This window comes from Pyricularia pennisetigena, chromosome 1 (genome assembly GCF_004337985.1).
Source record: "Pyricularia pennisetigena strain Br36 chromosome 1, whole genome shotgun sequence".
Classification (NCBI taxonomy): Eukaryota; Fungi; Ascomycota; class Sordariomycetes; order Magnaporthales; family Pyriculariaceae; genus Pyricularia; species Pyricularia pennisetigena.
This window is the reverse complement of record NC_043740.1, coordinates 1,980,173-2,003,825: the sequence shown is the minus strand read 5'-3', so window position 1 is coordinate 2,003,825 and position 23,653 is coordinate 1,980,173. Positions and strand designations below refer to the sequence as shown.

General features: G+C 49.8%; 10 protein-coding genes across 10 annotated transcripts; 3 read left to right on the top strand and 7 right to left on the bottom strand.

Moving 5' to 3' along the window:
• Window positions 1-4,525: 4,525 nt before the first annotated feature.
• PpBr36_07161 (uncharacterized protein) lies at window positions 4,526-5,041 on the bottom strand (the record flags this gene model as incomplete). Its single annotated transcript, XM_029894299.1, has 1 exon — window positions 4,526-5,041. The coding sequence occupies one exon, from the start codon at window positions 5,039-5,041 to the stop codon at window positions 4,526-4,528; it is 516 nt and encodes a 171-aa protein (XP_029748826.1).
• Window positions 5,042-5,606: 565 nt separating this feature from the next.
• On the top strand, window positions 5,607-6,087 carry PpBr36_07160 (uncharacterized protein; the record flags this gene model as incomplete). The annotated part of the gene is made up of 2 exons (XM_029894298.1): window positions 5,607-5,681; window positions 5,962-6,087. Coding segments are annotated over 2 exons (201 nt in total), but the record flags the coding sequence as incomplete, so codon positions are not given.
• Window positions 6,088-8,205: 2,118 nt separating this feature from the next.
• On the bottom strand, window positions 8,206-8,745 carry PpBr36_07159 (uncharacterized protein; the record flags this gene model as incomplete). Its single annotated transcript, XM_029894297.1, has 1 exon — window positions 8,206-8,745. One exon carries the CDS (start codon window positions 8,743-8,745, stop codon window positions 8,206-8,208), a length of 540 nt encoding a protein of 179 aa, XP_029748315.1.
• Window positions 8,746-11,701: 2,956 nt separating this feature from the next.
• On the bottom strand, window positions 11,702-12,603 carry PpBr36_07158 (uncharacterized protein; the record flags this gene model as incomplete). Its single annotated transcript, XM_029894296.1, has 2 exons — window positions 11,702-12,358; window positions 12,556-12,603. The coding sequence occupies 2 exons, from the start codon at window positions 12,601-12,603 to the stop codon at window positions 11,702-11,704; spliced, it is 705 nt and encodes a 234-aa protein (XP_029748316.1).
• A 2,023-nt stretch (window positions 12,604-14,626) lies between these two features.
• PpBr36_07157 (uncharacterized protein) lies at window positions 14,627-15,495 on the top strand (the record flags this gene model as incomplete). The annotated part of the gene is made up of 3 exons (XM_029894295.1): window positions 14,627-14,657; window positions 14,741-15,178; window positions 15,287-15,495. 3 exons carry the CDS (start codon window positions 14,627-14,629, stop codon window positions 15,493-15,495), a joined length of 678 nt encoding a protein of 225 aa, XP_029748319.1.
• Window positions 15,496-17,001: 1,506 nt separating this feature from the next.
• On the bottom strand, window positions 17,002-18,773 carry PpBr36_07156 (uncharacterized protein; the record flags this gene model as incomplete). Its single annotated transcript, XM_029894294.1, has 4 exons — window positions 17,002-17,346; window positions 17,405-17,569; window positions 18,437-18,466; window positions 18,543-18,773. 4 exons carry the CDS (start codon window positions 18,771-18,773, stop codon window positions 17,002-17,004), a joined length of 771 nt encoding a protein of 256 aa, XP_029748320.1.
• A 1,239-nt stretch (window positions 18,774-20,012) lies between these two features.
• On the bottom strand, window positions 20,013-20,267 carry PpBr36_07155 (uncharacterized protein; the record flags this gene model as incomplete). Its single annotated transcript, XM_029894293.1, has 2 exons — window positions 20,013-20,058; window positions 20,107-20,267. 2 exons carry the CDS (start codon window positions 20,265-20,267, stop codon window positions 20,013-20,015), a joined length of 207 nt encoding a protein of 68 aa, XP_029748317.1.
• Window positions 20,268-20,736: 469 nt separating this feature from the next.
• On the top strand, window positions 20,737-21,501 carry PpBr36_07154 (uncharacterized protein; the record flags this gene model as incomplete). The annotated part of the gene is made up of 2 exons (XM_029894292.1): window positions 20,737-20,884; window positions 20,915-21,501. 2 exons carry the CDS (start codon window positions 20,737-20,739, stop codon window positions 21,499-21,501), a joined length of 735 nt encoding a protein of 244 aa, XP_029748318.1.
• On the bottom strand, window positions 21,031-21,555 carry PpBr36_07153 (uncharacterized protein; the record flags this gene model as incomplete). Its single annotated transcript, XM_029894291.1, is given in 2 exon segments — window positions 21,031-21,527; window positions 21,543-21,555. The coding sequence occupies 2 exon segments, from the start codon at window positions 21,553-21,555 to the stop codon at window positions 21,031-21,033; spliced, it is 510 nt and encodes a 169-aa protein (XP_029748323.1).
• Window positions 21,556-22,071: 516 nt separating this feature from the next.
• On the bottom strand, window positions 22,072-22,503 carry PpBr36_07152 (uncharacterized protein; the record flags this gene model as incomplete). The annotated part of the gene is made up of 1 exon (XM_029894290.1): window positions 22,072-22,503. The coding sequence occupies one exon, from the start codon at window positions 22,501-22,503 to the stop codon at window positions 22,072-22,074; it is 432 nt and encodes a 143-aa protein (XP_029748324.1).
• Window positions 22,504-23,653: the final 1,150 nt, after the last annotated feature.

The following is a 23,653-nucleotide window of genomic DNA, read 5'->3' as shown; positions in this document are numbered from 1 at the left end:
AAAAAAAAAAAAAAAAAAAAAAAAAGCTTTATTTTCTGAAGGAAGCGGTTCCTCCCTCTTCGCCTTTTGCCCCTCATGCGAGTTGCCATTTAGTGTACCAGGGCTCGGTATCGGCCTTCCGATCCTTGCCTTGATTTCCGATATCACATTTGAGACCTCCCGTCTGCCAGGGGTTTGCATCCAGATCGAGGACTAAGGACATTGGTTCGCCGTCTGTTTAAGATGGCGACTATTGGCTGCTGGGGGAAAAAGCACGACTATGCGTGGAAGCATCTGGTCGGTGTAAAACTGAGAGATATTTTGAGCATTGGTTTAGTCGCACTTCTTTTTTTCAGCTATCTATCTTTAGGAGGGACAAGACTTGTGCAATAAGCTTGCACAGCATGAATCACACGCATCTCTGGTCACTATCACCAAGGCCCTGCAGATCCCTGCCACACCACCCAACGACGTTTAAAGATTCTTGAGCCATGCTTTACAAGCCCGAACAGAATAAGGTAGGACAGGGTAGCTTCCGACTGGTGCGTACCTTCTCGCGAGTTAGCGTGCCATGGCGAGCCATGGAATTTTTCGATTTTTTATCACCATCCATTCTAATGCTATAAGCTTAGGTGCGTATGTCTATCGGCAGACAGTCATGATGGAGGGCTTCGACCCTGTTTTGTTGTTTCGCTTTCAACAATAGTTTAAGAGTATTGACTGCCACAAACTGAACAAGCAGGCCACAATTTCTTAGTATCACTCTGCCCTACCATCTCAGTGGGTTGCTGCCAGAACCATAGGCTCACAATCACACAGGCACAGCACACACGCTCACCATACACCTACTTTTTATGTACATAATGCGACGCAGCCATCTTGCATTTCCCCCTGCCACCAGCCACTCGGGTCGGCCAAGAAAGCGGACAACCTGGGGGACCTTGAGAATGGTGGCCTTGGGGAAGAAAGAGAAAAGAAAAGGTAGATAGGGGGGTTATCGCCGCTCGAAATCTGATGTGCTGCTTTGGGGTTGCAGAATGCCAGAGTCGTATTGCAGACTCGGCGACCAGCTCGGTGGTTTCTACCTACCATTGACACGACTTTTGAGGGTAGCAAGTAACGTTGTTCCCAATCCAATGAGTATGCTGCTCTAGGCACGAAGCTTGGCTGGACAGGAACAATTCGGATGAACTGCACCTAGGAAGCCTTGCCCTTGTCACTTGGAGCGCCTGGTTACTCAATCTTTTATTATTTTACCAGCTCCCGAGCAGCCGAACGGCAGCAGCTATCGATGCTATCAGCAACAAATGGAATGATCTGTCTCCGTGAAGTAGCCTCAAAGCGGATGCAAAGCGGCGAGAGGGGGGAACACTTCGCCTATATGGATTATAACATATAGTCATGGGCTACTTTGGGAACAATTCTCGGCCGCCCAAGTACTGGGCTGACTGGATGACCAAACGACAAATCAGGAGCCGTAAACCATACAAGAACCAGTGATTGGACACGCTTTTGCATGATTTCTTACACGTACAGTTCCATCCACCACCACAAGGTTGAAAAGTAGACGAGGCACCCAACTTGTTAACAATGCACGAATAAGATACACGTTTCAATTTGTATTAATTTCCTTTCGGATCACACTCTGCTATCTTTCTCATATGTATAGACTAACAAATACCTCTTCCTCTGAACTTTGCCAGAACTACCTCTTAGAGCCGTCGGATTAGAGAGAAAGAGAGAAAGAGAACAATCACTTTAACCAGTCCAGTCGGATCAGCGGAGATAACAAAAAAACAACAGAAAAAAGCAAAGACGAAAATAAGGCCGCAGTCCTACCCAACTTCTTTCTGCCGTCTAAACCAAAGTCTTCGTCATCTGCAAGCGCAATATCGGATGGCATGCTGGGGGTCAACCGATCATGACATGTACGCTAATTTTCACCCGGGGCAAGTTCTTGCCAAGCCCGTGGTGCAACCACCACCCAGGAAGAAGGGAAGAAGCAGTTTATTTCTGGTATGCATCATCCCTCCATTGTCGGCGCAATGAAATTGTTCGATCGGCAAAACGGGCTGAACTCGGCGAGACCCTGAAGGATCAGCATCAAGAGCAAAAGGAAAAAAAAGGGAAAATACAAAAGAAAGCGATGCTTGTTTTCGGTTCTTTTATTTCTTCTACGAAGGGGTAGTCCCTTTCCTTTTTCCTTTTTCCTTTTTCCTATATTAATGTCCGAACCCGTCATTTCCTACCAGCGTGGGCTGTTTTCCCATTCCACGCCACTGACAGCGGCAGGTTTTACTTTTGGTAGTGCGTTGTGATCCCTGCGCAAAAAAAAAAAAAAAAAAAAACGTCAATGCTAAGCATAGTGCCTGCTCGGGGTGGGATTTGATAATTTTTCATACTGAGATAGATGTTGATTTTGTATCAGTCTAGTCTCGTTTCGAAGGAACTTGGTGACAAATTGACAAATCACAAAAAACACAACCCTCGGCGTCTCGAGGCTGACACTACCCTGGCTGTCACATCACCCTGTCACATTGATGGTTTCGTCAATATCAACAAGCAAGTCACATTGTGCGCCTCACACTTCTCCACAAAGCCACGAGGGGACAACGAGATGGATTCCCAGCACGGTGGCTAGCCCCTGAGACTCAAGACGTAGATACAGTGAGCATGTGCTGTGTATCCCATGCAAGAAGCGAGGGCGTCACCCTGAAAAGTTCTCGAATCATTAGACTCGTGGTTGGGGACGATACGGGTTGGCATCATCATCAGACTATGTGACAGGTACAGGGTAGGTAAAGGGAGGGTCGAATATACTCCCTTCGGCCTAGCCTACCCTGTAGCTGATGAGTATCGCCCCTTTTGAGGTCGAGGCAAGCACCGCACTCTCGAGTCGAGACTCTCGACTCGATCAGCAGCCACAGGTCCATACTCGATGCGATATCCCGTTGTTTTACGTACTAGTTGCTTGAGGCATTTTTTGTCTTGCCCTTGGCAGGAATAGAAGGATAGCTGTTACGTACAAAGCTGCCCCTATATGCTCCAAGTTCCTGGATTAAAGGTGACTCACTGCGAGTTGCGATGGGGCTTTGATGGCTGTGTTAGGGGCTGTTCCTTGTAAGGCCAACTTTGGGAGCATTGCAAGTTGTACAGTGTAGGGAGAAAACCCACCATTCGGGTTTCCCTGGATCCGATGCTCCACGGAGGGAGTCTGGCCGGTACGGGGGATCCACAGCCGGGTCCGACAAGTCAGCTTCGGCCCTAAATGTGGAATGGCGGCGAGGAAGCCCCGAAACGAACGAGTCACCAACATCCACATCGTTTGTCGCTGTCTGCTTGAGGAAGATTGCTTTTCCGTGACATGAATGGAAGATGGCTTCGTTGACCCTGGTGTTGTCTCGGAGGAAAAGGTACGGTCACGGTAGGGGCGAGAAGAATTTTTCGAATGATCCAGAAGACGGTGTGAATGGTTGAATGACTATCCTAAAGACTAAACTAACTATCCTAAGTGTGGTAGTGTGGGGGTATCATGCGCTCGCTAGGTGAAAGAGAAAAAACGGGGGGTAAAAAAATCAATCGCGATTGCCTACTGCAAGTAGGTTCGCCAGGAGTTTGGACTGTGCCTGTTGTTCCTCCAATATCTCATACAAAATGCAAAGTAATAAAAGGTAATAATAGTAAAAAGGCCCAAATGTCCAATCAGACACTGAACTCCCGTGACGCCTGCGAGCACATCAAGCTCATGATGGGAAAGGAGACAAGAGTCCCACAAAAAAAATGCCGAAAGCCTCGGTGCTACACTGCCAACCGAAAGCGGATATCTCGTGACGATGCTGCCTGATTTTGCAGTGAATCGCCATTTAAATTTTGTCCTCCATAGCCAAAATGCATTCGATAAAAAAAAAAGTAGTGTTCCGCGGAGAGAATGAGATGGAAATAAACAGGTACTGGGTAAGATATGACGTCGAAGTTACCGAGGAGCGTGGAAGACACTGGACAGCCAGTGGCGCAGCTGTCAACCTCGGGCCGTCGGTGGAAAAGAAGCTGGATGCCAACAATGATAAGGTTGTAAAGGTCGTCATAAAATGGGATGCCACACCCCAAAAATAATCGTGGAATGAAATAGGGCTAAATTCGGCTGATGGCTGATGGTAGTGGGATGAAATTATCGTGGGTTTGTGGTAATGTGAGGGGTATGCTGATTATGAGTAATAAAGTACTATACGGGAAAAAGTCGGGTTAGCGATCCGATTGATTTTCAGATTGGTGTGCAGCAAGCATGTGCAAGAGATTGGGGGAGTGGGGGTTGACTCAGCTTACCTCTGTTTTCACTCGCTCAAAGGACCTTAGACAAGCAAGCTCTGTGCCACGCCTCAGCTCGCCCTCGTCTGATACGAGCGAGGGTGTGATTTCGAGAGGGTGTGGTGCGGAGTGGGTTGTGAGTGGTGGGATGTTTGATTTTGGTTCGTATGCACGTCGCAGTATTAACAATTTCGTTATCGGATGCACCCAAGTGACTCGGATCAAGGTCGTTGTGATCACGTCACTCTGCGATGGGGTCCATGGCGGCACCGGCCGTCTTTGACTTGTTAGACGGGCCGCTCGACTTTCTGCGCTGGAGCTGGCGTTGCCTCATGGCGCGGCGGCGCTCCTTCTCCTCCTGAATCATTTGCATTGCTTGACGCTGCAGGGCAGCCTTTTGCTGACGCTGAAGTTGCCTCCGTGCCTCTTCCTCCTCGGCGCGGTAATCGTAGCGGGTCGGCTGGTTTGGCGAGCAAGAACCACTGCCGCTGCTCGAGACACTGCGCGCGTCGTCCTCTGAGAAGGGATCGGTGTCGAAGATGAGATCCTCATCTGAGAGGAAAGACGTCGCGGGGTGGTCGGCTTGCTCAGACTCGGAAAGCGAGGACCGCCTAGGCCACGAAGGGAAACTCGTGGTGTTGTAGCTGTCCATGGTCGCGTATCGTGGCCTCGACAGGAAGCTTCCTGATCCAATCTCCATGGGTGCCGATGTTGTGTAGAGGGAGCTGTAAGAGCCGTACGGGCTATAGGCCGACATGACTGCGGTTGTGTTGTGTTGTGTTGTGTGATGAGTTATGTGTCGGAAAGGTGTCGGTTGATGATGATAAAAGTACGTGTTTGTCTGTGTGGAACCTCGCAGATAAAGAGATCTCGAGCTTTGTTGCGAGAAGCGAGTCTTCTTTTATAAAGTGGGATTTGACCAAATATGTTGAGTATGCACGATGTAATTGACGTGGCGCTGGTTTTCATGCGCTGCGTATCGGTAGCCCACTAGCGTGATGTATGTCGGTGTCGAGCAAGAATCAGGAGGGGAACCTAATGTAATAATATGCAGGTCTGTTGATAGTAGAGCGGTGTAGTGCGGTGTGGTATTTTTGGTAATGTGCTTGGGCTCTTTAGGTTGGGAACGACAGATGATAGTTATGTCGGTGTCTTAGCTCAAGATTTTGTAGGTGTATGAGATACGAGAATATAGAAAAAAAAAATATCAGAACGAGAACCGAGCTACGGGAGAAGAGGAAGTCTGGGGGTGAGGCACGGGCGATGTTATGTTATATCTATCACTAGTCAACAATCTCATCCATTCCTTGCCGTCTTACAGACAAGTGCTGTACAGTACAAGCCCCCTTGACACCACCCCCCGGAATTTTTGGGGCCCCCACGCGGTGCCCAAGGGAGTAAGTACCTTGTAGTAAGACAGGGCCTGACCCAAAAAGGGTCTTGAAAAGCAAACGGGCACCAAGCGACAACACCGCCATTTTTTTCCATCTCTCAGTGGAGAGGTACGTAGGTACCCTCGGCTGCAGCCAACCACTCCCTGTTCGGGTTGACCGCTTCTCCCTGTCAGACAAGGGTGTGGGAGCCGGATCTTCTCGAGGACGTTCGGGAAGAAACCGCATGGACACAATCCAGAAGCATGCACGGGAGATAGGTCCTGGAGGCACTTACTAGTTCCAGCCAGAAGGTGGGCAGGGGTGGGGAGCATACCCTTGTCTTTCCGTGACGGTTTCCACGGGAAAGACTCCCTTCAAGCACACTGAGTCCAGGACCAGCCTGACCACATACCGTATCGTAGACCGCTAGAACCCACTACTTACAAGGCCTAGCCCAGCCTTCCACTGCTTTCCTACTAGCGCCCAAAGGATCAACAGTCATTGATGCTTCTAGGCTCAATTACTGAGAGGACACACATTAAAGCCGCGCTCTAGATTTTTATTTCCTGACCCATGACAAGGCCTGAACCCCCATTCCGACGATATGGTTGATTACTACAAAGATATTTTCAGCAACAAAAATAGATGCACGGGGTAATCGTAACAGCTTGCGTATGAGCAGTAACTATATCGGGAGAAAGCAAATCGAAGGGGAAACGAATATGGTTGCATTCGTTTCGAGTGCACGGCGCTGGACATTGAATCACACCTTTTTTTTTTTTTTTTTTTTTTTTTGCCCTCCTTTAACTTGGCTTGTCTGGTACAGAGGGCACGTCCACAGCAAACATCCACACCCATTTCGGGACTGAATAATGCATCGACGCCACCATCATTTTTTTTGTTTCGGTTTTCTTGCCTGGGTTGCTTTTGACTTGCTCTCAATTTTAAACCCCCACTGACCGCATATTCCGAGTTGCAGGCGGGCTGATTCATGGCACACCAGTACGCGAGACGACAACCAAGCCCTACCCCGAAGGTCGCAATTCGCTTCCCCAAAGCTTCCACGAGACGGGGCGGCAGAATGGTCGGTCAATTGTGGATAGCCCTATGTTTAAGCGCGTATCATCCCGCTCCAAAGCAGAAGGTTCAAATTCGTTTCGTTCCAAATTAGGTCCGAATCACGCGCAAAAGCATAAAAATGAAAAAAGACATAATGTAACTTCCAGACTGCGTACCTGGCCGTCTGTTTCTTCCCCAGATCATGGTGTCATCTCGCAGGGTAAATTATCAGTCCGAATCGGCGCCGTGGCCATTCGCATCGTGAGTCGCTTTTGTTTGCTTGAATCCGGGGTAAACAAGGATACGGAACAAATGAGACGGTTGAGTGAGTTTGGTCCATGGCTGTGTTATTGCGTGCGTGCGTGTGTGTGTGTGTGTGTGCGTGTGTGTATATATCCGAATTTAGCTCCTTACTGCATCCTGTTGGCCAAAATAAGCAAATAAGCAGTACCGTAAGCATACTGCGGTTCTTGGTGGGCAGTGCGGGCAGGCTGTAAGGCAGAAGGTACAGCTTGCTGTACGATACCCGCGACGCTGGGGTATGGTACTTGGAACATTGTACATCACACTGCCGTTGTTGCATGGCGGAACACTCGAGAAATGTCTTGGATTAAAATTTCATTGTTGTCCTTCCCGAGACTCAAATGCAAATAGGCACGGCACTACTCTTGGTAAACGGCAACAAGTTCCAATCTTTTCTCCTTCGTTAGACTAGAATTTTACCACGTAATGGATTGCAAGAAAAAAGTCATTCCCCGCAAGCCATCTTGATTAATGACGAAGTAATGTTTACATCCTTCACCGAAAATCAAAAACCTTGTTTTCAACTTGATTCAATATCTACCGAATTTGGAGGATAAGACAAAGATAGGTAAAGAAGACCGACGACGCTGCTATCTGTTTCCCTCAATAAGCTTCGCACACCGGGGTACAGGCATTGTGCGCCTTGACCGCTTTTCTTCTTTGCATACTTTTCCACTTTTGTTGGTGGTGGTATTAGCCCTCCCTACTTTGTTTTACTTGCTTCTTGTTTGCTATTAATCTCTTCTGATTGATGAAAAATACCATTGCGTGGGGTCGTATTGAGCCCGGATGCTACGCCCGGGCTAATCCCCCACCAAATTAGCTTTCGCTTCTATGTAATTTGGCTGGCCTGTCTTGTCCCCGGTAGCTTTCCCCGTCTGCGATAGATACCTCACGGACGGGAAGATGATAAGAAAAAAAAAAAAAATATTTGTCTCGGAGGGTGACAGTAACCATTCGTTTGAGTTTCGCCTTGACCGCCAAAAACGAAAGCAACAACACCTATTATTGTCAGTAATGCAGGCAGCCTCCCTCGCCGCAATTATCTTCGGAATAAAATCCTTCTACGGCGTGAAAGAAGCAAAGCATCGGCGATGCTCTCGCTCAAAACCCCTTGATCCGTGCTTTTTGAATTTGTCGAACCCCCATGAAAATAATTTGCCATTTACCAGGTAGCCAGCCTCTGCTAATGCAGAGTGGCTTGAAGCTCGAGCACAGGCGAACCGGATCGTTGGTCCCCTGTGCCCGACCGGGGGACATTGCCGGTGTAAATCTCGGGGGCTCCTCTGGGGGGGGCCCCTGGCCTATATGATTTTCTTTTTCGCTTGTAGCCCAAGAACCAGGAGACGCAAAGCATCAAAGCATTCAAACAGCTCCCCAGGTTCAAGTGGGGACCCCGCAAAAGAGAGTGTGCATGCGAAACCTGGGTCCAGTAACCAACGATACGTGGTAGGCAATTTTCTCTGACAAGTTTCTGTTTCCCAAGAGGCAAAGAAAGCAACAAAACAAACACAACTGAGAAGTCTTGCCCAAAATGCGCCCGCCAGGCAGCCCGAAAATAAAATCTTGGACGTCTCAATTCGGAAATCAGCTCGCTATTTTTGTGACGAGTAAGAAAGCACGAGACGAGAAGCACATGGTGACGAGGGAGATTCAGTAGAACTTTTCGCAACCCATAACAGGAAAGAAATGTGAAATTATTGCATGAAAAGACAGCAAACAACATCAGCTCCCGACGGCCCCCAATCCTGACTGGACGGGTACTGGTATCGTCACCGCTCCCCGGATCATCGCTTAATTGATTTCCCAACCTATTAAAAGCAGCTGGGCCCGTTGAGCTTCGTGACTCGTCGCAGCGCATGTGTCGAATCAAGAAGGGCAACGGTGGCCTTCCGTTGTCCCTGCAACCAAGCAACCACGCGCGGCTGGGGGTTGATTGCTTGATTGCCGTCGCCAGTGTGGTAGGCTGTGTTTGTTCACCACTCTCCCTCTCGCCGACACTGTATCACATGTGTGTGACGCTCAAAAAGCTCCGATCTTGCCTTCGACTCATTTTCCGAGCCTCCCCGAAAGTTTGGGCCAACAGCAGCCCTTCATCTCAACTCCGTCTCGAGGAGTCTAGACTAGAGATTATTGACTCAAAGGGATGGGATATGGTGTGTGAGTGGGCGGGCGATGGCCAAGATCCCGAATGTTTTCCTGGGCCCAGAGGAACCCACGCGTCATGGTCCATGACGTACAAAAGCTGTCAAGCCCAGCCTGTGGCTACTCGCTTTTGCTCTCCCATCCGAAAGGATGAGATGAACCCTGGGCTCGCGGGACCCTTTCTAGATCGCTGTCATGGAACGTTTCAAGTACCCTTAACCTTTTCGCCGCTTCTGGCACTACTCGATAGGTTCCCTGTTCCCCCGCCATCCCTTGATTCATACTAGCTAGCTATGCAGCGACACGAGGGTCCGGAACCTGAATAAGAAAGTGAACGGTTTTTTTTTTTTTTTTTTTTCTTGCACGACACCATCCCCGTCTTTCTTGGCGTTGGACTTTTGCTTTTCCTCTTTCAGCTATTTCATACAATCACACTTATTGCATTTCTGTTCAGTAGCCGGGGGTTTTTTTTTTTGTATCGGTGTAGCGCGAGTAGTCGTTCCCTGACCCCCAAAGCGCGGGAGAGTACATACTCCTTTGGCGCAACCAACCAGAAAGGATGCGCCTTGTCGTGACCTCTATCTCTTCACCGCAATCTCGGGTAGTAACTGACGCTTCCTATCCAACCCTCACCTGCAAAGTGTGTCAACCTAATCATAGAGAGGTATCCATCTCGCAACCCAACAGGATTTCAAAACAGCGCCCCGTGGTGATCGTCAATGATATCAAAAGTGCCTCATGTCCCAGCTCGGGGTCGACCGACAGCTACGGGTCCATCCCGGTAAAGTAGGTGCCCTCCTTCGGAGAACCAGCGGCGGGGAGCCGGACTACATGTCTTTATCTGGTGAAGGAGAAGCACAGTGTAATTGGTGTGATAGGAAGAAGTCCCAGAACCGAAGTCTCCTTTTTACAGCAGCAAACCTCGATAGACTTGGCACTTTTCATTCCGGGCCCGATCGGGACACCCCTCATGCCTCTATATTCTTCCTTATTTTGTTATCACACAAACTCGTATATCAATGATATGTAAGCTACGATACCACTAATCTCGTCACAGCATGTATGCACCAACAAGGTCTTTTTTTTTTCTCCTTCTCTTCCCATTTTTCCCTTTCGGCCGCACCGGGCTCTCGAATGCATCGTAGATATGAGACAGTTCAACAGGTTTATTGGCAGCCTGATTGCCAGTCTCCACCGTTGCAAATCTCCTATAGTCTCAGCTCGAATGATCGGCCTCTTGTTCGTCGAGCCAAGGTGCAAGTCTTGTGTAAATCAAGTAACCATCAAAACAAAATGCCAAGTTGAACCCATGTCCTCGCCCGCTCTGTTCCGTCAAGGGTGATGCCGTCATCGGCTTGTCATCCAGGTGCAAGGGGGATAAGCTTTGTTGGAAATAAAATTACATCTACAATTGCTGCTATTGCTTTTGCTTTAGCGATAATTTGGATGCCAAGAAGCTGGTTAGATGTCCTACCTCGGGTGCGTTTCGTTGAAAGCAAATGAGTATCGGATAATGCAGGCACTCCTCATGCTCACTTGCTTGAAAAATCTCAATCGAGTTGCCGAAAATGTACATACCATGTACGTCCATTGTTTGATGGCTCATTCAGAAAGTATAAACAGAGAAACAAGCCCGCCGTAGTTTGAACCATACCTGAGACGATCAAGAGACTGTACTAGGTCTAGTTTGAATGACAGGTTACGCCAGTTTACCGCTTCCCAACGGGATAGTGCCATCTTCCTACTTTGCGAATATCTGGGGTTAGGATTCTGCTAGTGCTATTGTTGACGATCGTTGAGATTGTGTATATTTGCTTTTTGGTTAGCTCGTCATATTTTTCAATACTGTTATCCGATATAGGCGTACAGTAGTTTGTTGTTTCCAGGCCATTCTCATGTAACTAGGTAAACAAACTCTGCTTCCCGTCTTGAAAAACGTCTCCTGGCAAGGTTTGTTGACAACTCTTCGTGGCGTCTACCTTGTTGAGAGTCATCAGGAGCTGAATATGTTCCCCAGATACTCCAAAATAGTGGCCAGGTCTTTCCTCACCTGGCCCCAAGCCCTTGTCCAGTTCCAACCCTGAAGTTCAAGACCGATCCCCTTCCCGACTCATCGACAGTTGCACCCGCTCTTCGTCCTATGCTTTCTTGTTGAGACAGTGGCTTCTTTGTCCAGCCATTAGCTTTTTCACGAGCAAATCATCGTGAGGTCATAAAGAAACAAACAATACACGCTATTCTTGAGACACGCCATGTGCAAATGTTTTGCAGCCAACACGTTTCGTGTAGATACTCTATAGTCCCGAGCTATGTCGAGATGTATACAAGAAAATGGGAAACCATGGAAACGACAGACCTCTAACTCCTAAACTCCAGCTTTACATGCCCAACTAGGGCAATTTCTTCAGTGCAAAAAAAAAAAAAAAAAAAAAAGAAGTGACCATGTCGTAAAAAGAAATCGTGCGTATGCGAGTGAGACAGAGAAAAAAAAACCACCCCAAAATCATATGATTCCCCGGACCTAGGGTAGTAGACCATCAGCTCCGCAAAGCCTCTAGCCTGTTTCGCATCTGGTCCATCATGGCCTGCGTATCTTCCTCGTCCTCCTCTTCCTCCTGGGCCTTTGCGGGGATCGGCTCCTGAGACACCGGTGCCGTCGGCAGCTTGCCCGTGGATTCGGTCTTGTCTTTTAATATCTCGCCCAGGACCTTGTCGACCTCGCCCTCACCCGCCTCCTCCTCGTACTCTGCCAGGGCGTCCGCCTCGGGGAAGGACTCCTGCACCATCTCCTCGATGATGCCCGCCTTCATCAGCTCGACCGACAGCTGCTGCATGGTGCCGGCCAGCTCGGGCAGCCGGACCAGCGAGTTGACCTCGCGCATAACACCGACCGAGGCCCGTATGCTGCCCTCAATCTTGCGCACGGCAAAGGCCTCGTTGACCTGCATCTGTACGCTCGACAGCTGGGCCTTGGACGTGACGAGGCGGGCCGATGTCTTGCGGGCGCGGACGAGCTCTCGCGCAAACGCCCGCACCTCCTTCTGGGCCTGGGCAGCCTGGGCCGGGTTGCGGGCGGCGCGCTTGTCGGCGGCCACGATCAGGTTCTTGGTCTTTGTCTCGACCTGCTTGACCTGGGCGATGTCGCGGTCGAGCTTGCGTATGTTTTGGCGGATCATGGCATTACATTTTCGCATCTACAGTTTGGCTGTTGTGGTTAGTCGAACGGGCCACTTTGGGCTCCGCGAATTTATACACGATTGATAAATGAAATGAGAAGAAGCAAAGAAACGTAGGTGAGGTGTTGTTCGGTCTGGTCGGCGCGGCAGCGTGGGCAGCGTGGCGGGCAAGGCCCCATCCCCTCTCAGACCTTTGATTAGCAGTGTTTCCATACCTGTGCCTGCGGATCCGGCTTCACAAACAGTGACTTGAGAGTCTCCATCGCGACTGCTCCACCGGCGGTGGAATGAACTCTAGATTAACTAGGTATGTGCAATTCCCAATAGTGTCGCGTGTGTCCAGACCGCGCTGTTCGGTAGGTATTATTAGGTGATACGGAGGTCGGATAGCAAGGATCATTGCAGTGACGTCGGTTCTTGGGCGGTCCGGACCAGCTAGGTTGCGGCGCGGCCTCTCTCAAAGTGGGCGGGAAGGGGGAGTTGTATTATGTAAGCTAAGCTTGACTCTCTCCAAATGGAGGGGCAGGGGCTTTTTCTACTCTTGAGTCGGGCATCCCGAGAACGGCCTCACCAGCAACTTACATACTTGGTACTTTTGATAACCTATTTTAAAACATCCAAAGGTGCAAAGGTCACTAAACTTTTTGGTTGTGAAGGGGAAAAAAAAAAAAAAAAACACAAGCACACACACACACATAAAATACACACTGGCATACTAATCAAGGAAAATTCAATGCCACAATGCTGATCACTGTCATCCCGATATACTAGACACGGCTTCGGCACAGTCGAATCATACCCAAAACGGAGTATGATACAAGTCAGATTCCCACAAGACCGTCGTTCCAATCCATACAAAGCTTTGTGTCATGGTACAGATAGATTTTCATGCCAGTCTGTGGCCTGGATTGACGTCGAGTTTGTCGGAGATAATCGTACAAATATTCGTTCCATTGCCTCCGGTTTGCACCGTACGAAACAAACTCCTTAACCAACACAGAAATCGGACATTGCTGCGGATCTTCGATTCGTCAGATCCTATTAATAACCTCAAAAGTTGCTGATAAGGCTAATACAATGGTCCATCCTATCTTCACAATCTCGCATCCCATTGCAGAGAACATATATTAACTCTGGTCCCCGTATATGTGTCGGCACTTGCATCGACCCTTTCAAATGCTGTCAAGACCATTTATTCACTTCGAAATGGGAGTGGGTTTCTATGAAGCCGGCAAGGACTAGTCAAGGTAGATTATCTCAAGGATTAATCAAGACTATCCTATTGTGGAAAACTCCTCAAACGTCTGTTCTTGTTTACATCAAGAAAATACCACAAGATATAGTGCCTGTCCGCTCTCTGTCGTTGCTTTCAACTACTGCTGCTTGTGGGCGGATTGCGGGGCGCAAATCGTCACAGTTCGGTCGTCTGCCTTGGAACCTACCGGAGGCTTGGAGAATATAAAAATTGGCTGAACGGTAATTGACAGCTGCAGACAGGACGTGTCAGGATCTGACAAGGCTTCAAACTCGTCAACAAACTTTGTTAGGTTAACCAGGACTTTGATATTTAAGCATGTGCCTACCCATTGGTACCCAAACAAAACGTTCAGGTTGCCACGGAGCTGCCAAAAATGTACATGTTTGCTCTGAGAACAGCAGTCTGGATTCTGCATTGGGATGTGTCCCCTGACCTTACTCTGCACCGTACTTGCTGTAGGTACCTTGTACATGAGTGGTACCTGTTGGTGTAGAGCATAGAGCGGCTATTCGCGTTTGTGATTGGGGTACGTACCCGTCATCGACCCCGCTCGTCAGCCCTGTGCTAGTCGAATCTTTTGGTTTCTTAGAGCTTCCACCACACCAGATTCTCCCGGCAACACTAATAACAGCCTCATGGCCAATAAATCTCACCAAGAATCATTTTCCCCTAGTCCATTGATCAATCTAATTTGACTTCTTCCATTCAAGTAGACAATCTTAAGTCACCCAAAAAGTGATCTTTGAGTTTAAGCACCACCATTTTATCCGAATTACCGGAACAAACCATTGAGCAACTTGGTGAGTTCCAGATCCTCTTCGATCTCTCCGCTGCAAGAAATGTGGCGCGCTCTTGCGGCCGGCCCACTTGAGCTTTTCAAGCCTCACTCACTACCTACCTCTTTGCTAGCGGGGGGTTTGCAGCCTACAACGAACGGGCTTTAGACTAACAGTTGAAGCAACTCAGATCTTTCGACAATACCAGCTCTACCCAAATCAGCTTTTTTCTTTTCTCAGCTCACACTCAACATGTCGACTGAAACGCTGACGACTCCCGAGGGTAGGTTTCCCTGGACGAGTTTGCGCGCGCGCAATCTGACTGTCACCTCGCCCGCCCCCACCACGACGATATCTGTCACTCAGCTCAACTAACCAACACCCCGACGAAAAAAAAAAAAAAAAAAACAGTCCTCTGGGCCCAGCGCTCATCCAAGACCGAGGCCGAAAAGAACTTTGTGTATCTGACCATCTCGGTTCCCGACGTACCGGCATCAAACCTCAAGCTTGACCTCAAGCCGACCGGCCTGACCTTCACCGGCCACTCAGACACCCTCAAGAAAACATACCACCTCCAGCTCGAGTTCTACGACGAGATCGTCCCGGATGAGAGCGCCATTCACCACACGGCCAAGAATGTCGAGCTGAAGTTGCGAAAGAAGGAGCTCAAGGAGGAGTACTGGCCCCGTTTGCTCAAGGACTCCAAGAAGGTCCACTTCCTCAAGACCGACTTCGACAAGTGGGTAGACGAGGACGAGCAGAACGAGGCAGCTGAGGATGACTTTTCCAACTTTGGCGGCATGGGTAGGTTCAAACCTCCGAACAAGAGGCCGGGGGCCTGGTGACTGGCTGCCTGGCTGTCTGGAGTAATCTTTGGTTACACGGTGCTGACTTTCTTTCACTCTTGTTCAGGCGGCATGCCCGGTATGCCCGGCATGGGCGGAGCAGGCGACTTTGGAGGCATCGACTTCTCCAAGCTCGGTGGCGGCGGCATGGGTATGCCTGGCGATGACGAAGAGATGGACGAGGATGAGGACGACGACGAGATGCCCGGTCTTGAGAACGCCGAGGAGGCCGACGCGGCGGCAACCGACAAGACGGAGGCCGCCGCCAAGCCTTGATATACCCCGACGTGATCGATACGTGAAGCCGGTATCATTCAAGAAAGAAGGAAGACAAAATATGCGATCCTGTAACGTGTTTTGAGAAACGTGCCTATGAACGATTGTAATGAAACATAGTTACGATGAACTATTGAGGCAGGCGAATACGATGGGATGCGGCTGATGTCCTAATGTCCTCTGAGGCCCAGGCACTGTGTTGTTAATAGATGATACGAAACATTCCCCGCAGAGCCTTGCCTGTTGATAAAGCCATGCACATATGGCAGGCAGGTCGGGCTGGCCTGCATGGCCATGAATCAAGTTTGCACTTGTGACCAAAGCAGCGAAATGTTGTCTTGCCGAGTGACATTCACTTGACTGACCCTCTCTCTATCTCTCTTACATTCGAGCTCATGTCCCCTGCCCTACAAAAAAGTGATTTCTTGGCGGGTTGATAATCTCCAAGTTATCTCTAACGGTGCTCCATGCTCAGGTTGTGAATGCGGACACTGGCACCTCCTACTGCTAGCCCCCTGTCGGGCTCCCGTCCAGAGTGTCGTGAGGACCCTAAAGCCATAGATTGTCCAGTTTATTCGTTCAGTCATGACAGATAGTCAGTTCGACATGCTTTGGTTTGTCAACGGCATCCCACATCCTCTCTGGTTTTGAATGACCGAGCACTTTTGTCTTTTTTTTAGTCGCTCATCCGAATATGTGCATAGTCTGAACATGGTATAAACGCCGCTGTTATCCTCTCGGCAAGTAGCGTTTTTCGTGCTCAAAGTTCAAGAACCATGTACCGCAAGATCTTGGGTTACAACTCACAGAGGATATGCTCCCAAAACGAAGTAATGACTGTAGATAAGGGCGGGCGGGAGGAGAAGAAACACGGCAATGAGATGGAGCAAAATAGAGAAACCAAGGCATCAGATCCCTTTGCTGGCCTAGTAAAAAAAAAAAAAAAAAAGCGGTGCGAAGGTCCCCAAGAGCTCCATAGCTGCTTTCATCAAGATGAGACAATCGCCTTCATGCCATCCAAAAGTTGAACCTCAAGTACCGTCATGTGGTTACTGGAGTGCTTACTTTTCTGCGAACAGCCAGTCAAATAGCACCAGTGTTATATCTGTTCTCTTTTCTCTCTTGGGATATACCGTGGACACAGTCGATCGTTATATGCAGACGTAAAGCGGGATCAGGACTGGGCAGTAAGCTGGAGGGTCCGACGTTACTATATGTTACAGTCCCATGAGTACCATCGCATCAAGATTTATTTGTACATTACTTCGCTGGTTAAAAAAAAAAAAAAAAGGAAGCAAAAAAGAACCATCATGCAACCAAACAAGGGAGCTAAAGGCCAAATACCCCTTGCGAAGACCATCCTGTCATGCGATGCCAGAGAAAAAAGACATCAGCCCCATGACGAAATAAATAAAAGTAAGAATATCTGCCGCATAGGAATGGTCTCCTCCTCCTGGCTACCGCCAATACAAGAGTCTCAACTGATATGGGCCTTGAAGACTTTATTTACAAAATGTCATCCTCCATGGCAGCGTCACCACCATTGGTGGCTACAGGGGCTGCCCCGTTGGCTGCTGCCTCTGTGTTGGTCTCGCCACCCTGGAAGTAATCGGCCATCTCAGAGTCAAGCTCCTCAGCTGTCTTCTTCGCCGGGCGTGCGTTGCGACCCTTCCGCGGCGCGACCTTCTTCGCACCCTTTGCGCCGTTCGCCTGAGCACCAGAACCTTTACCAGCGGTGGCACCTCGCTTGTCAGTTGCAGCAGACTTGGGCTGCGCCTTGTTTTGCGTGACTCTCTGGCTCAAGGTCTTAGGCGCGGGGATCTGGTCGGCAGACGCGACGACGACTTCCACCTAATCGAAAATGTCAGTTGGTATCATAACTTGGATAGATTTCATCTGTGCGGCTTACCTTGGCGGGCTTGTTGTCAATAAGAAGACCGTTCAGCTCAGCAAAAGCTTTGCTGGCACCGTCGGCATGGGCGAAGGTAACCGTGGCGATACCACGGCTGACTCCACCGGGTCCGTATGAGATCTCGACCCTCTTTACAGGTCCAACGGTTTGACCGAAGTATTCCTACAATGTCGGGGTTAGCTTCCGAGAGAGTTAAGATGCTCGTTGGCGATCGCTTCCGATTCCTCCTCTGGAACCGAGTAGTATGGCAGGTGACTCGTCGTGTCAAAGCGTGTGGTCCGGCCCAACGAGCAAGCAGTGCAGTGAGCCAAGGCCCGGGTGCAGATTGCAAACATTCCAGTCTTGCCATCTTTTCCAACCCAGTGCCCATCCAATCTAAACACCCAAATCCCAAGGACACAAGCAGAGCTCCTAGCCGTAGAATAGAATCAAGATAACAGAGCCCCCTGACACTCTCTTCTCGAGGTCCCATCCAACATGCATTGTGCATCTTGATTTGTTCTGCCGACTGCTCCATCTCGTGTCGAAGATGACTAGAATCTTCGAGGAATTCGACCGACAAAGACCATTCCTCAATGAAATGACTGCAAGGAACAGGATGCTCCCGCTCACTGCCACTGCTTGCCTGCATCCAATATGCAATTGCGATTGTGCGATTGCCGACGACCAGCCGATAGGGTCATGCAAGTGCATGACAGAGCCCATGACAGACGATTGCGATTCGACAGTCTTTCCGGTAGTTGCTCGCGCGACCAAACTAGTATGGGAGCTTGCCAGGCTGCCTCAAACTGAGTGGTTCTGAGTGCGCAGAGCACGGATGCTCAACTTCCTCATCTACAGTGACGTGACCACCGTTTGCAGATTTCAACAGAAGGAGCACACACGTACAAGACTTTTGAAGACTTGTGGGGAAATCGAGCGACAAAGACGAGGATTCGTTCGAGGGATACGCTCAAGAGCCGCCGAGGAAAAATGCGATAAAGGTGTCCACGAAAGGCGCAAGGTCTCATGACCTCATCGGTAACATACCTTGATTTGCGCTTCGGACACGTCCTTGGGCTGTATTGGAATGCTTTTGTTAGCTTGTTGTCTATACTGAGCGGAATATCGAGATCAAAGCGCAGGTTCAACATACCATGTTGCTCACAACAACCTTGCTGGTTCCGGGAACTCCAGAGGCCTTAGCAGGCGCCGGCTTCTGGACGGCACTGCGAGTGGCTTTGGTGTTCTTGTGGATGCCACCAACTGGGGCGGCGGGGGCCGGGCGGCCAGTGGAGCGACGGGCAGCGCCGCCGCGGCGACCGGCCGTGCGGCGTTGAGACGAGACGATCTCGTCGAGAGACTTGTCAAGCTTTCCGGCAGACATTGTGTATGGAAATTCGATGGCGGATGTTAAGTGGACTGGAAAGTGAGATATCTAACTTGGTAATCGAGCGACGCAAGTTTGTCGGTCGGGACGCGATATGGCAGGTCGCGAGGGTAAAAGGTGGTCGAAATGGCGTGAAATGTACTTAATTAGGTTGATACCAACAAATGAGTTGGCTGTGGCAGAGAATTATGAGTCTTGAGGAAAGGGAAAATAAAAAAGTCTGTCTGTTGACAGTCGCTTTGACAGGACGATTCGGGATGGGCCTTGACTCGGTCGCGATGTTAATGCAGACCAGGCGACGTGAACAAAAGTCTCGCTGGCTGGCGATGGGTGATGCAATGCGTACGAAGTTGGATGTAGCGTTGCGAAGAAGAAAAAAAAAAAAAAGAGATAATAAAACAGGATCTCCTTGTGAGGTCGTTTCAGTGGTTGGATGGGCGATGGCTGGTGAATGAGGGCGAAAACCGAGAGAACGAGGAAAAGGAGGAGCGAGAAGGTCATCGAACAGGCAACTGACCCACGTTTTCAAGAAGGGGGCGGCGCGACTTCCTGAATGCGGCCTGAGCTTGCAAGCAAGTTGGCTAGCGCGCAATCACGGCTGTGCTCTGGACCAATCAGTGGTAAGAAACGCATGACTCAGGGACCCACACAATAGACGGGTCTGGCTCGCATGGGCAGAAGCCGCAGCCTCTATTTACAGCACAGCGCCTTGGACAGAATAGGTGGGCCTGGTGCCTTGACATGGATGGGGATCGATTGCAGGCAAAATGCACCTACTGTAGGCAGCAAGTGCGCCTATTCTAGAGCAGCCATCTGCGAACATCAGTACCTATTTTGAACAACATTGTCTCCGGATCGAAGCCCTTATATCCCTCAACTGTCGCTTCTGAAACCGGATATGCTGTAGAATGCATAAATCCCAAACTGCTCGCATGCTGAAAGTCGCAATCCCAAATGTTCTGGCACTGCACTTGAAATCAACATCACCTTGTATACGGCATTGCTTTGACCATATCTGTCTGCTTCGCCGACCCCCGCGATGCGCAAGCTTGTAATCAGAATCCAGCAAGGTTTATCCTTTGGTGGTAAACTGACTTGTTCCAGACGATCATGCAGTTGAAGTGGTCAAAAGTAATTGTGGTAATTGTACAGAGGCTGTTTTCTTGCGCAGCAACTGAGTTTGTGCTGCTTTGTTGTAGCTTCTAGATTCCTTGGATCAAACCCAACTCGTTGCTCTCATGGCGCCTTCATGATCCCCGAAAAGCCATAGTCCCAGCCATAGCTGTTCTTCATCCTTAACTAACAATTCTGTCCACATTCGTGCTCTCACTTCAGCGCTGCTTGCTTGCTTGCGGGCGCCGGTGTCCTTTGTGCCTTCTCCGCCGCCTCATCGGTTGTGTTGACCTCGACAAAATGATATATGACGATAAGGATCATTGCAGCAGAGCCCAGAAAAACGGCCAGCTTGTACAGTTCGTCGTCGGAGATCATGGTTGCTGGTCACTGTTTAACACAAAGGGGGGGAAGCGAGTGGTAGACGTGGCTAGATGGCTTCTGTTTAGTCGACGCTGTCAATGGACTAAAGGTAATTGACGGTCGCTGTCAGCCAGTTTCCATTATTAACTTCATAAAGTATCACGGATTCACTTGAAAATTCACATACCCAGTGAAATCTTGGAGGTTTTCGACTTGTCAGTAGTTGCGCCGGGCGTCGCGTTGCTTGCCTTTCCACTGTACGATTGCCGACACCTGTCGCGCGTCCCCAGGGAGCTTCATGCCACCTTACAAGCTACAGAGCTCCACTCAATGGGGACTAACTGACGTATTCACACGTGACTGTCGATAAGCCCCACACATGATAAAGTTGAACTGCCCGTTGAAGCTGACCTTCCATTCTCTTGGAAACACGGTAACCGGCACTCACCACTGGAGAAACAACCGCATTCTGCCTCTTTACAATATGGCAGGCGGCTCGCGTTCTCGATCGCCTCGTCGTCAAGGGCGATCGGAGGATGCAGATGGCCGCCGACACCACGACAAAGCAGGCGACCGAGATGGACGCGGCGCCGACCGGGATGGCGATCGCGACCGAAACCGTGACCGTGACCGTGACCGTGACCGCGATCGACGTGACAGAGACCGAGACCGCGACCGCGATGGAGATAGGGACAGAGACAGAGACAGGGACAGAGACCGACCCCGCCGGCCACGGGGTACGGGCGGCTTTCGCTGGAAAGACAAACGGCCCGACAGCCTAGGCGAGGAAGATAATCGTCGTGGCGGAACTTTGGAGCGCGGCTACCGGAACCGGTCGCCGCGTCGAGGTCGGGACCGGGATCGAGACCGAGACCGCGACCATCAAGGGAGAGACAGCCGTGACGACCGCATATACAATCAAAGGAGGGACCAAGACCGCAGCAGCAGGCCGTCGGCGTCGTCCTCGGCAGCCCCTGCCCCTGCAGCCCCTGCACCCTCCGGACCCGGCGAGGAGATGATTGTCGTTCACATCAACGACCGTCTCGGCACCAAGGCAGCCATCCCATGCTTCGCCTCGGACAAGGTTCGCGAGTTCAAAATCATGGTTGCCGCCCGCATCGGACGCGAGCCGCACGAGATCTTGCTCAAGCGGCAGGGCGAGAGACCGTTTAAAGATCAGTTGTCGCTTGAGGACTATGGCGTGAGCAACGGGGTTCAGCTTGACTTGGAAGTAGACACGGGTGACTGAAGAGCCTTCATTTGGCCAACTCCTAGCTGTAATGAGATTACATGCGGATTGCATAGCTTGGAAGCTGTGGACTTTGGTGTTTGCCCACCGACCCTGCTGGACGTTTAATTGTTACCGACAACGGAATCTTACCAAGATTAGCCCGAAATAGCGCTCATTCGGTCTTGCGGGTGTTCTACGGTCAGGATGTCATAATACTGCTTTGAGCAGAGGATGGGTTCCGGGTAGCAAGAAGCAGCGTCCCCTCTGATGCCTGGGGTATCAAGTACACGCTTTTTGAGGTTCAATGGGAGAAGGTATCAGCTAGCTCATCACACGGCCAATTCACTTGCAGAAACTGATGGCTAATAACGAATGAATTTAGACAGTACAGTCCAACGGATTGAACGATACTGTCTGAACTCTAAGACGCCCGTGTAACTAAAAAGAAAAAGCCCGGAAACCCAACCCCAAATGATAAAAAGAAGAAAAGAAAAAAAAAGAAGAAAAAAAGCATTACAAATACACTCTATCCCAAATCCTCATCATATATTACATGTTTTCTGTTCAGCAGGATAAGCGCAATCTCAATCATGGCTTGCCCTTGCCGCCCTTTGGAGATGAAGATCCGTCCTTCTTGGTGGAGGCAGATCCATCCGTCATGGTGCACTCGATCTCGCGGATGGTGACCTTCTTGCCGTCGGCCATCATCTGTGGGTTGCCGGCGCCGAACTGGCCGACCTCGTCTCCGTTGGCATCGAGGGCCTTGCAGCTGATGGAGTCCGGGTCGTCGATGCCCTTGACGGCGACGACGCCACACCCTATGACGCTAAGCGGGCGGGCGGGGTCGTCGAACGTCTTCTTGCCGGGGATGTTGATGATGGTGTTTGACGTGGCCGTGTACTCGTCGAGCTGGAACTGAAGAGTGCCGCCCGGTTGGTCGTCGCGCCCCCCTAGAACGATCTGGGGTGCCGCAGCTGCGAGCGAGATGAGGAAAGAGAAAAAGAGTATAGAGTAATGCATCTTTTCTTTTTTTTTTTTTTTGGTCTTTTTTTCTTTTTTTTTTTTATGGGTGGGTGGGTTCCACGGTAGACCAGAAGTCTGGGTAGAAAGAGAAATATTAAGTTTGTTGTGAAGGGGCGTCTTCTTCGGGTTTTATCTTTCGCTGGCTCAGTAATATTTAGCTTTGATCCTTTTCAAGGTCTTGTCTATTTTCTTTTTTTTCTTTTAGGTTACTAGTTCGATGCTAACAATATGCGAAACCACTGACTCGGGGAGGTTGGTTTTCAGCTGATCCTTTATATGCACCCTTACGACGCATGTTCTCTACCCAGATGTGAAGGGTCTTGCTAGAAACTACCAACAAAAATAACAGTAATCATTTCTCCGGAAGATACAGCATCTCTCGAAGCACATGTGATCCGTCAAGGCTTCCATTGTGACCATCTCCCACCAGCCGAGCCTCATTCTCATCACCAACAACAACAACAACAAAAAAAAAACAGGGCCATTTTTATTAAAAGCATGGGTTCGCATGCCTAAGCACTAACAATGGCCGCATAAAGTGGACAATGACCGTATCCCCGTTCAGGGTGCTGCGCAGCTGGGAAACTGTGGGGGGGGGGGGCTGTTTATATCTGAATAGGGTGCAAGCAGGCTAAACAATGGTACATTTCTTTGCGAAAACAATGAGCGTCAGGAGGGGAAACCCGCGGCGTAAGCTTCGAGTGCAGGTTAAGCGCCCCCAACCCCGTTTGTGCTGTGTGACTGCGCGGTTGTGTTGGGCTTATCCTCGCTGTTATTGTTGGTTACTGCTTACTTTGATTGGTGTGGCTGAGCTCTTCGGTCGGCCGAGATGCCGTTGACCGTGAATAGAAATAAATGCTTGGCCGTGAGCCCGGCAGAATTGATTTACTCTGAACGATTAAATCTTTATACGATGGCAGCAGACAGAAGAAGGTGGCTAAAACAATTAATTACTTGTTTCTTTGAAATGAGGATTCAGACGTATGGTTGGTTAATCCTGCCATCGCGGGTGTGAATGATGACTTCACTCAGACAGGGGAGCTATCTGTAAATGACCCCTGAACCCCATGTGCACATGTTAATATGTTTCCTTACTTTAACAAGGTGCCTGCCTGCCTATTCATCGACCCAAAAAAAAAAAAAAAAA